Here is a 14,538-nt window from a genome sequence, read left to right as displayed (position 1 = left end):
TTGGTTTTTACTAAAGAAATTTCACTCATGTCCAAACTTACTAACAAAATTCTATTTTCTCAGAATTCTGTTGACATATACTTTGGGTTTTAATAGAAAAAAATCAGTTTTGACTTATATTGATATCAAGGAACTTAAAAAATAAAATTTATTCAGAGTAAAAATATTTAAGTATAAATGAGTAAATTTAAATGACAGTAACCTTGAAGTCATGTGATACACTATTAACTATTTTTGTTTCTAAAAGTAATGAAATGAACCCATGGACATCCTAGGAAGAATACAGGCATACCCTGTTTTATTGCACTTTGCTTTATTGGGCTTTGTAGATACTGCATTTTTTACAAATTGAATATTTGTGACAGCTCTGAGTCATGCAAGTCTGTTGGCACCATTTTTCCAACAGCATTTGTTCACTTTGTGTTTCTGTCACATTTTGGTAATTCTTGCAATATTTCAAACCCTCCACCAGCAAAAAGATTATGATTGGCTGAAGGCTCAGACAGTGGTTAGTATTTTTTTTAGCAATGAAGTATTTTTAAATTAAGGTACTAATATGTACATTGTCTTCTAGACATAATACTTTTGCACATTTAATAGATGACAGTATAGTGTAAACATAACTTTTATATGCACTAGGAAACCAAAAAATTTGTGTGACTTGCTTTATTGTGACAGTTGCTTGATTTTGGTGGTCAGGAACCGAACCTGAAATATTTCCAAGGTATGCCTGTGTTACTAAAGCATGTTGTCATCTTAAGGGTAGTAGGAGCCCTGTGAGTCGCATTTACACTTCATTATTGGAACTAGTTTATCTCCACATGGGTATTATAAAATACCAGAAAAATAATATGTCTTAGCAAAACTAAGTCCATACCTTAGTAGGATTTACAGTTTAACTTCTCAATTCAACGTTCAATCACTAGTAATCTTGTTTGAATCTAGAGTGTATTTTCGTGTTTACTATTATCATGAGTTATATCTCTTTATTTACATATACATTTTCCTTCCTATTTCTTATACTAGCCTGTGGGTATCTGTGAATTTTTATTTCATGAATTATTAGTAACTATGTTGTGAAATATTGAAATCAGGGCTAAAAACACCTTTTGTATGTTAATGGAGATAACCACCTATTATCGCAGTCCCCCTTCCTGTTACGAGTTATCTTTGAGGACTGTACATTAAGTAGTCACAGTATTGCCCTGTTTATCAGTGTTTCAAGAGATAGCAGAAATCTTTGAGGAAATCAGTTAGAAAGCTTTGAAAAGGCCTTAGGTTGCCATTGGTGAGCTTTTCATGATTTGGATTTAGCAGTACTCTTAGACCCTTATCTTATAAAGCTCCTTTCAATAAGCCTTGCTTGATTTATGGACTGGCAGGGCTTTTAGAACAGTTATTACATATTTGGAAATAAGCAAAGATAATCTTAGTCTGATGCAATGGAAGGAGCCTTGGACTAGAAAACAGAACATCCATGCCCTTTCCAGCAATATGTTCTGTGATTCTGTGTATTAAGTTGCTACTTCTGGATTAATGAGTTTCCAGTAATTTTATTTCATAAATAATTTAATAAACATTTTTTAAACAAGCTGTTTTCTGCATCTGGAATTCTCCTCTGCTACCCCTTCCCCTGCTCTCCTATCTCTTTTACTTCTTGTACCACTCCTCCTCCCCTTTCTCCTCCACCACCATCATCTCCCCGTCTTGAACATGGGAAAATAGAGACATACTGTTAAAACAGTATGTGGAGAAAAGATTTTGGTCAGAAATACTCCCCAAGTGGGAAGGTAAAGTAAATGAGTAGAATACTTTCCAAATTTGTGTATATGTTATAAATTACATATATATAAAATTACATATATTTTATAATGGAGAAGTTAACTTTAATAAACAGGGTTTTTTGCCAACACATGTGGTGGTTCTAAATCTAATACATGAATATTTTTTGCTGACAGAAGTAATAATTGTAACATATCTTATAGAAGTTACGGTTACCCTAAAATCATTTCATGATTCAGCTATAAAAAGATACTTAGAACTGTATGCTTAATAAATGAAATGTGATGGAATGTTGAATCTGATTATTCTAGTAATACAAGGAGTTTTGTAAATGTGTTGATTGATTATAAACATATTATTTGAAGGCCACTTTCCTAGCTGTTGACTGTCGGTCACTCATTTACTGCCAGGGAGCCCACCCAGGCTTCTTAAATTTACATTGAGGAACATGCCAATTTTATATCTCATTTGAGCTAGCCATCTTGTAGAGGGTGATGATGATTATCTTAAGGGGTCCCTGGTAAATAAGTTCATCACAATAGTAAAAATATTCAAAGAGCATTTCCTACCCTTAATAAATCAATAATGTCTTCCAGAGGTCTCACCTACTTTTCACAAAATCATTTTCCATATGTAAGCAAGCACGGAAGTGTGATGTAGCAAATTGTGTGTGCTTTATAGTTACCATCCCCTTTATAGGATTGACCAACATAAATCTGAGAATGTTTTTTGTTTTTGATGTAATCCATGAAGAAAATAATTTAACCTTCGTTTTATATGTTTTTGTGAAGGGATCAGTGCTTTGATTGAAATACCTAAGAACTGTGTTGTGGCAGCAGTTGGCAAAGAACTGAGTGAGTGTGACTCTTTTTTTCTTTTATTTCTGCTTTTTAAAAATTTCAAACTAGCCTTGTATACACATTTCAGAAAGAGTAATTCAAGGGACATCTTTCCCACCCCATTCTTGGCCTCCTGGGATTGTTGAAGTAATGTGGAGCCCAAGACATTTCCAAGATGTTAGGTCAGTTTTTGTACCACACTTGGTCTAGCATAGCCAAGTGGGCAAGGTAGCCCCACTCCTCTGATGCTAGAGAAGGCCATTTACATGCCACAGTCCTGTCTGTTGCTGATCCACACTCATACACTTACTTAGCAAAAACTTTAGCCACGTAAAACAACTATCAACATTCTGGAAACTAAAAGCTTGAGTTGGGAGTGTTGGAAGAGGATTATTTGGGGAGTTCACTAAGATAGGAACTGCGGAGGTTTTGCCTCAGGAAGCCAGAATGGGGCCCATTTTCTTGTGGGGGAGTTTATGCCATTTCCCTCAGAGTAGTGGGACAGCAGAAGGAGGGATAGCAACAGGAATTTTGTAAATGTATTAACTGATTATAAACATGCAATTTGAAGGACACTTTCTTAGCTGTTGACTGTTGGCTAACTCATTTACTGCCAGGAGCCTGAAGTAAAAAAAAACCTTCTATGTTCATTACCTTATGGATGAAATTTGGGTGCTGAGAAGTGATAGAGTAAGCACACTTCTTAAAAGCTGCTTTTTTCTTGAAGAATTTTTGTAATGTTGCCCAGAGGGCATTTGCTATTACTTGTGCTGCTGCTTCTAGAGACCAGCCTTGAGATTTGCTATGACCATCAGTTGGCATGTTTTCAGATACCAGTGAGCCATGAGCTAATTGTTCACCATTTATAAACTGCTGTCTGCAGGCTCCACTGCTTTGCAGTCACATTTCTCTTTCTTCAACTGAACTTTCTGTGTGTAATCATGTCTGAGAAGTAATTTTCTAGACCCTATGCTTATTCTTTCTTTTCATAAAGTAATTTCTAAAGATATAATTTTGTGTTTAGTTTTTTTTCTTTTTCCTTCCTTGCAGAAATTCAGTTTTCCCATGTTCTTTATTGACCTGGAAAGACGTCTAGCTTTTCCCTGCCTTTTCCCTCTTGTATCAATCACTTGTGTTTTGCTGGTTTTACTCTAACTCAGTGGTTCTTACATTTTAGTGTGTGTGAGAATGACTTGAGGACTTGTTAAAAACACAGATTACTGGGCCTTACTCCCAGAGTTTCTAATTCACTAATTCTGGAGTGGGGCCTGAGCTTCTGCTTCTAACGGGTTCTCTGGTAGTGCTGAGGTTGCTGGTCTGGGACCATACTTTGAGGATGGCTGCTGTAAATATTTTGATCCACTTCTTTCCATCTCAGTACTGTTGCTCTATTCAGGTACTCATCTCCTCTTTTGCCCGCTCTGTTGTGATAGTCCCCTAACTTGTCTTCCTTCCTCTACCTTACTGCTTCTCAAATGCCTTCTCCTCTAGTTTAGTGCTTCCCAGATACATTTTTTAGTAGATGCTAGAGGGATCTATCTAAAATGCAGGCTTCAAGACGATACAGATGCACTTATTTGCAAAGCAGGAATAGGACACAGAGGTAGAGAGTGGATGTATGTATACGGGGCAGGGGGCGGGGGATGAATTGGGAGATTGGGATTGAAATATATACACTATTGATGCTATGTATAAAATAGATAACTAATGAGAACCTACTGTGTAGCACAGGGAACTCTACTCAGTGCTCTGTGGTGACCTAAATGGGAAGGAACTCCAAAAAAGAGAGGATATATGTATACGTATATTTGTTTCACTTTGTTGTATAGCAGAAACTAAAACAACATTGTAAAACAACTATACTCCAGTAAAAATTAATTTTAAAAAAAAGCTTCAAAGCTTCAGTAGCTTCCGATTGCCTACATCAGTTGTTTCTGGACTCTCAAATTTCTGATTAGTACAAAAGGTCAAACTTGTGGAGATCAACATAGAGTTGCCAGTTTTTATTTTGTTTAGTGAAAACATTAAAAATCCCAAACCAGAAACCAAACAAACTACCACTTACCACCCTGATTTTATAAAAATAAGTTTTAAACAACAAAATATGAAGAACATGACCTCAGAAAAAAAAGAATAGGACTTTAAATTGAATACATTTAGTTTTATTAAAAAAACTTATGTAGTCCTTATTTTTTCTCATTTTTACTCCGGATGAAAGAAATCTTTGCCCTAGGGACCAATGTAAGCCTACAAGTCCAGATTTTTCAACATATCAAATCATGCCCTCTGTTATTTCCCTCTTGCTTCCTTTGAGTCCTGTATCACTTGCTTGTTAACACTGAATTGCCTGGGATTCCCCAACCTCTATGCCTTCATTTCTGTTGTCACCCTGTATTGGACTTGTCCTCCTACTTATTGTCCTCTTCGATCTGGCTAATTTCTAAAATAAGAGATTTTTATTGAATGAATTAGTGAATTCATTGAAATAGTAATAAAAGCAACGCCTTTTATAAAAGCAGTGCCTCAACGGAAGTTAGAATATTAGCTAAAAAAAAGGAAGAAATGAAAGTTGGTTTTATTCAGAAAATAATTTATAAAAAATACAAATATTCTTAAAAACGAGGTTCTGCATTTTAGTTAGTCTTATAAATGTTGTGCCATTTTTCCTTATAAAAATAAGTTTTATTCCTTTAAATGTACTATCTTTTCTATTTCTAAGACTAAGCTTGTGCCCATGTACTTGGTTTTAAATGTTCCATACCAATTTCTCTTTTTCTAATGTGAGGATTCCTCTCAACAGGAAGTAGAATTTCTGTGTGCACTAGCTGCAGTGACTTTGAGGCTTTTATTATCAATAGCTAAGCAAGGCTGTCAGCTCTGAGTACTCATCCTGGTTCAGAAGTCCAGGATTTTTCTATTAATCCTTTTTAAGAATTGACTATTGCTTCTCTTTTTTTTTTTTGCGGTACGCAGACCTCTCATTGTTGTGGCCTCTCCCGTTGCGGAGCACAGGCTCTGGACCCACAGGCTCAGCAGCCATGGCTCACGGGCCCAGCCGCTCCGTGGCATATGGGATCTTCCTGGACCGGGGCACAAACCCGTGTCCCCTGCATTGGCAGGTGGACTCTCAACCACTGCACCACCAGGGAAGCCCTATTGCTTCTCTTTTATCTTTTGATCTAATTCATATTTGTTTTTATTTCCTCGAAGTTATTACATATGTGACCCTTGTGAATACTTGTCTATTGAGACTATATTTATGGACTCACTGAGCAGTTTCACATTATCTTTTGTACTTTGCAGTTTTTTGTTCAGAGGCTTCATGGTTGGTAGTGGGTTTAGAAGAGTTTTAATAAAGGAACAGAGCTCTGAGGACACACTCACTTGGGATTTTAGTAGATCATTTCAAACATCTCAAGCATTTGAAAGAAATATTTTAAAGTAGTATGAACAAGGCTCTCTTTGGAGATGGGTTTTTCAGTATTTTAGGTATTTCTCACTTAATGAAATGCTACTTTTTGAGCAGAAATATAACTTTAATCTTTGACCATTTTAATAAAATTATATCTGTCTTTTCATTTAGTAATTTTCAGGCTGGTAGCACCCACAGAGGGATCACTAGGATGGGATATTCTTCAAGTTAAGCGCCTCCTTGATCACCAGGATAATATTCTCTCACTGGTTAATGTCAATGGTAAGCTCATTGTGTACATGTTGATATTATGTAAAAATTTTTTAACTTTTTAACCTGTTTTGAACTTTAGTCTTGTTTTGTTCTAGGATTCTGGAATTACCATGATGAAAATAATGCTGTTAATTAGTAGGGATTGGCAGTCTTTTATTTTCTGAGGTTTAAACCAGTGGAATTCATCAAGTTTCATAGATTGTTAGGTCTTAGATTTAGGCACAAGGGGAAGAATAGAGTTGGGCAGAGAAAAGGGATGATGGAGGAGAGAGCATACTTACCTCAGGTGCTGCTTGGTAGCTGTGGGATGATTGTTGTAGGCTATCGGTACTAATGCTTGGTAGCATTTTGACTTTTTTGGCAAAATGGTCCTGGCTAGTTTCTCTTCTGAAGATCACACAGTACAAATTATATAGCACTCTACTTAAACAGTAGAATGAGCTGGATTCAAGCCAGTTGTAATTATGATTGAAGAGTCAGAGAATAACACCAAACTAAAGGTCTGCAGAAAATGGGTCATATCTGCCCTTCCTCATGGAGGTGTGTGTGTTGGTTTGCCAGACTTTCTTTCTTTTTTTTTTTTTTTTTACTTTTTGACTGCATGGCACGTGGGATCTTAGTTCCCCGACCAGGGATTGAACCCCCCACCAACCCCGCAGTGGAAGCACACAGTCCTAACTGCTGGACTGCCAGGGAAGTCCTGCCAGACTTTCTATTTGACTTTATAATGATTTTAATGAGTTAGCTCCTGTGAGCTGAACCTGACATCAGATGACAGGATAGGATCACAAACCACAAATCCTGGGATTTAGCTACTTCACTTTCAAATAAAGTGACACCTTATATTATCAGAGCTTTCCTGGGTGATCTGTGTTCTGAGGTCAAATGGGAGGACTCCTGGGTGGCTTCAGTTTGATAATCTGGAGGACACTATAAGAGGGTCCTGTAAGGATGCCATGAATATGATGTTGTAAGGGGACTGGACTGCACCCCCTGACCTGAGATCTGGGTTGGCTGTTTTTGAGCAATACTTTGTAGAAACATGAGGCAGAGGGAAAGGGGCACAGACAGCACTAAGTGTAGTCTCCATTTGTATGCTGTTCAGTCACATTTTCAGATACATCATTGAGAATGTCCCTTCCAGCTCCAAAATTTTCCTCTCCAATAACCATTTGCTTGTTCAACCCAGCTGCAAGTCTTTCTGCCGACTAGATTGTCTATATGATAGAAATAATAATATTAGGAGCACCACTTTATTTTTCTCTGGGGGCTCCTTTTCTTCTAGCCATGATGGCAGCACAAAAGGCAGGTTCTTATTTGGAAGTCCCTCTGACAGTGAGCCAGAGAAGCTCCAAGGCCCTAAAGCTGTTGTGAAAAGCACAGCAGTGTTTTGGCCATTACAGTGGTCATGCCTAGTTGTCCCATTTTAGCAGTGAAGCATTGGTACCAGGACCTGGCATGTTTCCTTAATGCAGGTGATGGGATGTTCCTGAGGTAGCCTTAACCTCATGGCACTTTTGCTGTGTGACGTACAGAGAAGCTTATAACAGTTTAACCAAGAAAGCTTTCTTCAAGTATTTCTTTGCCAGCTTTTTAAGGGAAGGAAAATGGAAAGCTAAAGCAAAAAAAAAAAAAGTTAATAAAAATTACAGAAAACCCCTAGTGCTTTTTAGTTTATAAATTCCATGACTATAAAATTACACTACAGAATATAAGTAAGCCAAAAGCATATTTAAGAATCATATATGGACAAGTAGTCTGGTAAAATTTGAGAATGATATTGTGACAGTCTTACCTCGTATATAGACACGTCTGCCATGCTGCAGATTTTGGCAATCCTGAAATGATTATGTTGTACAATTCCCAGTTCCACTTTCAGCCCTGCTTCTTTATCCCCACCAATTACCAGTTAAAGATATGACCAGTTACCGGGTTTATAACTCACAGGAAAAGTGCATTTTCATTGAGGTGGCCCTGGGGCAACCTTAGAATGGTACAACAGAGAACTCCTGCAAATGTGGATAATGAATACCAGGTTTGCCAATGAGGTCTGAATGCCTGTGCACAGATTTTCTAAGACAGACATACAAGATAACCTTGCTTATCTCTTCTGGCAAAAGGCTCTGGGTGCTGCTTCTTTATTTTATTCCTTTTCTTGTTTTGTACTGACAGCATGGTATGGTAGTCACAAGGTATTAGTACTTTTGAGGGATGGGTAGACAGGTATCAGGTGAGATTTTCATACTAAGTGACTTTTGATAATTGCATAGGATGAAAATCCATCCATATATATAAAGCACATAGAGGTTGTTTGGTGTGAAACATTTTGAATGACTAGTTTGGGATAATTTACATAGCAATAAACTATACTGACTCAGGTCAGTGTCAGCATTTTATTTTTAGTGAAAACTTCTAACAGGGCTCAAGTACTTTGCTATTACATAGATGAATTACACTTGGAGGAGATCAGAGCAGGCAGCTGTGTGGTCTCAGTAGGTTAACTCTGTTATAATGACGCATGCAGAATTGGAATCTAGAAGGATCTTCACTTGTTAACGTCTCTGGTTCTTTTATAGTTTGAGTGAGATTGGAAAGAGGAGGGAAAGGAATGGAAAAGAAGGTTATGGAAAGATTACTACTGTCTTAACTTTCCCACTCTTAGAACTAGGAGCCTGTTTCTCTCCACAGATGAGAAATGAACTTAATTCTTCATAGAGAGAATTCTATAGAGTCTGTTAATAAACTATATAGAAATTGGACTTGGAACCAAGACAAAATAATATTTACCTGTATGATTGCTGGTAATTCTTTATTTCTATGAGATTGTTCATCTAGTTATTAGAGATTTCTGTCCTGCTGGTTTATTTGATAAATGGGATAATTAAATCATAATTACTCATCCATGTATTCCTAAATTACAAGTAACTGGATGTTTTAATACTATTAATATGGAATAATACCAGGGGCTCAAAATAATACCAGGGACTCAAAGATAACATATGATGTCTTTTTTAAATGGCTACACATTATTTAATTTGATTTTTACAATCATCTTCATTTAATGCCTGAGAAATCCAAGATAGAAAAAGAGTAAATGACTTTCTGAAGACCAACCACATGGCTAGTAACAGGCAGAGCCAAAATTAAAACTAGGGTTTCTAGACTCACAGTGCATTGTTCTGTTCCTCCTAAATATAAAGGAATTAAAATAAATTACATTTTTTAAGATAGTTTTTAGTCTCAGCAGTTGTATGTTTTCTATTAAATGTATAATTTGTCAACTGTCTTAGTTGGCCCACTAATTTCATTTTTATTAAAGGTTTTAAAAACTTGTTATTGTGCAAATAATACATATGAGGAAACAGAAACATAAAAATGAAAATGAAAATCATCCTACCATACAGCATTAAATACAGGTTCATATCCTTCTAAGTGTTTTTCTGGGCGTATATATGTATGTATATGTGTATACATATGGTGTGCTTTTTGTAACAGTATGTCATGAATATATTTCTGTATTAATATACTTTTACAACTTAGTTTTCAATAACAGCATAACTATTTCATTTCGTGGATGTTATTTATTTATTCGATCCCCAATTGGATGTTTTAGGATACCTTTAGATTTTTAATACTATGTGTAACAGCCTTGTCACATATGTCTTTTATGTACTTTCCTCAGGATAAATTCCTAGAGGTGGAATTGTTAGATCAGTGGGTTTACAATTTTTTAAGGTTTTGATGTGTATTACCAAGAATTGCAAAGATTACACCAGTTTATACTAGGGCATGAATAGTATGTGAGTGTGCTGATTCCTTATGCTTTTGCTGGCATTGGGTGTTTTCGTGTTTTATAATCTTTCCCAATTTGCAAGTCAGTAAATAGTATCTCATTGCTTTTAGATGTCTTTGATTATTAGGGAATTGAACGTCTTTTCACATGTTTACTGGCCATTTGTATTTCTTGTTTTGCCAGTTCGGGTCCTTTGCCCATTTTGCTGGAGTGCTTATCTTGTTCTTAGTGATTTCTAAGAAGTCCTTTTGATCCAAGTATAATCAACCTATTTTGACATCTAAATTGCAGATTTCTCCCAGAGTTTTGTCATTTAAATGTATGATTTGGGGGACTTCCCTGGCCGCCCAGTGGTTAAGACTTCCCCTTCCAATGCCAGGGGTGTGGGTTTGATCCCTGGTCAGGGAGATAAGATCCCACCCACATGCCTTGAGGCCAAAAAACCAAAACATAAAACAGAAGCAATTTTGTAACAAATTCAATAAAAACTTAAAAAATGGTCCACATCAAAAAAATCTTAAAAAAAAAGTATTATTTTGTGCTAAGCAGGTGTTTACTCATATCTCTTTCCCCAGCCTCCACTCTGTCTCCTTGAGAAGCCTTTTAGCGCTCCATATTCATAAAACATTCACCTTTATTTTTCTCAGTTCTTTAAATACCTTTAATGTTTTAATCTGTTTGAAACTTACTTTGGTATATGTGAAATAACAGAAAATATATATATTGGTCTTTGCCCCCAGTTCCTGGCACAGAGTTCCTTAAAACTCTTGTAATTGCCCAAGAGATAAGAGCACAAGGAACATCTTTTGTTCTAATATGTGGTCTAATATTTCCTGACAGAGCTCCTAAATCCCTTGGAATTTCCTGGGTGATAGGAGTGTCTTTTGTTCTAATGAGGCTACTCTTTCTTGACGGGCTCCTGGATGGGGGCTGGTCACCAGAAAGACCAAGCCATTATTAGAAGCTTAGAATTTTTGGCCACCGGCCACCTGCCCCCGCGGCAATTCTCCAGAGAGGGGAGAGGGGCTGGACGTGGAGGTAGTCATCGATCATGCCTATGTGATGAAGTTTCCATAAAAATCCCAACAGTATGGGGTTCAGAGAGCTTCTGAGTTGCCGAACACATGGAGGTGCTGGGAGAGCGGCATGCTCAGAGAGGGCATGCGTGCTCTGCGATCCTTCCCACATACCTTGCCCTGTGCATCTCCTCCATCTGGATGTTCATCTGTATCCTTTATCATATCCTTGTATAATAAAGTAAGTAAACTGTTTTCTTGAGTTCTGTGAGCCATTCTAGCAAATTAATTGAACCTGATGAGGGGATGTGGGACTCTTCGATTTATAGCCAGTTGATCAGAAACACAGGTAACAACCCGGATTTGCAGTTAGTATCTGAAGTGGGAGAAGTCTTGCAGGACTGAGTCCTTAACTTGTGGGATCTGACACTGTCTCCAGGTAGACAGTGTCAAAGTTGAGTTGAATTGTAGGGACACTCAGCTGGTGTCGCAGAATTGCCTGGTGTGGGAAAACCCCACGCATCTGGTGTCAGGCACGTGGTGAGTGTGGGAGTAAAGGAGAAACAGAAGTGTAGCTTCTCTTCACTGTGTATGATCCAAGGTAAGGTTCTTTTGTTTTTATTCCCCAAATACTTAACCAAATAGTCCAGCATGAGGTATTTCTTTCTTTGCTGAATTGAAATGCAATCATTATCACATACTAAATTTCTAAGTAAGCTTGAGTCTATTTCTGAGAATCTTCCTGTTTGGCTTGTCTAGTTACTTCACTGTTCTAAACATTGTGATTTTATAGAGCAATACTACGAGACAGTTCATTCATTTTTATGTTTAGCCTAGGTAAATGGTCAATAATGAGACATATATGAACTCTGCCTAGATTTGAGTTTTGTAACTGGCTCCCATGTTGGAGAGCTCATCATCTGGGATATCCTGGACTGGACTGTGCAGGCCTGTGAACGCAACTTCTGGGACCCATCTCCACAGCTGGACACTCAGCAAGAAATAAAACTCTGTCAAAAGCCAAATGACGTTTCTATTCATCATTTCACATGGGATGAAGAGGTAAAAAAAAAAAAAAATTGAGAAAAATATCTATAATCTTGTCTCTTTTAATAAGCCCAGTTTCTCATTTTTAAAATTTAATCTCATGATCATATAGAAAGTTATCATTCCGTGTGTTCACGTTGTGCTTTAAAATGTTTTGATATTTTTCAAAGATTGCATCACTTGCTTTAAAAAAGAACTTTAATCTTAGCTCTTATCTTTGAGGCAAGGAAGTGATTAAATGGCCACAGATTTAAAAACCCTATTGAAATTTTGAGTTGGATTAAATATTCCCACAGGATTTGAGGATAATGCTTAAAATTGTTCTAAGAAACACTTCGAGAAAGAATCCTTTTGAAGATTCTGGTGCATTTCCTGGAGCAGTAAAGGAAATTGAAAATTTCAGGAATGCCTTTCTTTTAGTCTTCTAGCATCATGGGGCAAGATGATTGTGTGAGAATTACTGATTTCAATCCTTTAGGCCTTGGCAGTGATGCTTTTGAAGCACTTCACATCCTTTTTTGCAGTAAGAGATGAGTGCCAATGGATTTCTGAATCTTGGCTCTGATCTGAACATGTCTTCTTTTAGCTTCAGGGGCTCAGAAAATATGTTTAAAATGGGGGTTCCTTTTCTAAATATAATCACAAGAAATGTTTGAGTTATAAACTTCGAGGAGAGGGGTTAGAGAAGGCTTTTATCTCACTTTGTTTTATGCCTTCCTGTACTATTTAAATCTTCTAATTGTATGTGTTTTGTTATTTTTATTTAAAAATTCAGTAATAGTGTTCTGCTTGGGGAGAGCATGGTCTGTTTTTTTGTTTTTGTTTTGGCTTTCTTTGCACCTCTCTTACCTTAAAAACAAAACAAAACTAAAACAGAGGTAGGGTAAGAATAGGTTACAGAACACTATTATACCTAAAGATTAAGTTTCTTTATATCCCGATTTTACTTTTTTAAAAAAAGTAAATATGATAAGACAGTAGTCTCAGAAAAGATGAAAACTATTTCTAAGAGTTGTAGCCCTAAAAATTTTATATGTATATATATTTTTATCTTTCTTTTTTAAAAAATTAATTATTTATTTTTGGCTGTGTTGGGTCTTCTTGCTGCGCGCAGGCTTTTCTCTAGATGCGGCAAGCAGGGGCTACTCTTCAGTTGTGGTGCGCGGGCTTCTCATCGCGGTGGCTTCTCTTGTTGCTGAGCGCGGGCTCCAGGCGTGCGGGCTCAGTTGTTGTGGCTCAGCCTGCTCCGGAGTGCAGGCTCAGCAGTTGTGGTGCATGGGCTTAGTTGCTCCGCGGCATGTAGGATCTTCCCAGACCAGGGATCGAACCTGTGTCCCCTTTATTGGCAGGCGGATTCTTAACCACTGTGCCACCAGGGAAGTCTGTATATATTTTTGATACCTTTTTCTCACTTTTGTAAAAGTGTTTAAAGTTTTGCATTTTGTATTCTCTTTAATCTTAAAATTTTTTGATTGGTGTTATTAACTGCTATAAATGCTTAATAAAGCATTAATAAAGCACTCAGTTTTCCCTAATTTTCTTTGTTTTATCGGAGTTTTTTTCTTTCTTCAGGGGGGCCATTCATTGTTGATGACAAGTGATTGATAGAGTGATTCTGTTGAGTAAAGGCTGCCCCAAAGCTTATTAATTCTCTAGTTGTGTTGATAATTTTGTGACTTTGGATAAATTGTTTAAACTCTGCACAGATTTCCTGGTCCATATAACTAGTTTCTGAGGTTTCTCTGCATTGAATGTCACCCAGGGCGCTAGATTTTAGCAAGTTGGCTAGCTGTTCTCGTTAATGCTCATGGCACTGGTCTTCAGCTTGCATTGCTACATGCAGAATACCAATCCTGAGGGTCAAGGGGATCATTCCAGATTTAAACTCTGGTAAGCCTTGGGGGGCATGTTTTGGTCGAGATACTGTAGGTCTGAGTTGGCGTTGTAGCCTTTGAGGCTGCATGAGAAGTATTCTTTGGTGAGAACAGGTAGGCAAAAAAAAAAAGGATTTTTGAAAGGTCTTTCTACTGGCATAGCAACTGAGTAACAATGAATGATTCTAAGACAAGAGCTACCAGAAGTCTAGTGACTTGCAAAATAATTTCAGAAGCTAGGTGGTATGGTATGAGGCAAGAGTAAGGGACTGGAGTAACATGACCTGGATTCTAATATCAAACTCTCACGTCCTCATTTTTGTGTGATATTAATCTTTTTTTATTTTGACTTGTTATTCTGGAAAATAGCTTTTCCTACATTAATGAGATGTTGTGAGGTTGAAGTAAGGTAAATATTGGTGAAAGTACTTTCAAAAGATTAAAGCTGTTTTAGTAAAAAGGTGTTTCTAATACTACATTTGGAAAAATGTTTTTGTGAAGC

At 37.0% G+C, this 14,538-nt stretch overlaps 1 protein-coding gene across 2 annotated transcripts in view; it reads left to right on the top strand.

Annotated features, from left to right (window-relative positions):
* WDR41 (WD repeat domain 41) overlaps positions 1-14,538 on the top strand; it is a 47,480-nt gene that overhangs the window by 24,923 nt on the left and 8,019 nt on the right. For both annotated transcript variants that reach the window (XR_014015743.1, XM_081233028.1), the window contains exons 7-9: positions 2,574-2,636; positions 6,205-6,315; positions 11,993-12,177. Coding sequence is in view for 1 of the 2 variants with exons in the window: in XM_081233028.1 (XP_081089154.1) it covers positions 2,574-2,636; positions 6,205-6,315; positions 11,993-12,177 (359 nt within the window). In the remaining variant the exon portion in view is untranslated. The remainder of the gene's footprint in view (positions 1-2,573; positions 2,637-6,204; positions 6,316-11,992; positions 12,178-14,538) is intronic.

The sequence above is a fragment of the Mesoplodon bidens genome (assembly GCF_964165515.1).
Source record: "Mesoplodon bidens genome assembly, chromosome: 4".
Classification (NCBI taxonomy): Eukaryota; Metazoa; Chordata; class Mammalia; order Artiodactyla; family Ziphiidae; genus Mesoplodon; species Mesoplodon bidens.
The sequence above is the reverse complement of the archived record's forward strand: the minus strand, read 5'-3'. Positions and strand labels throughout refer to the sequence as shown.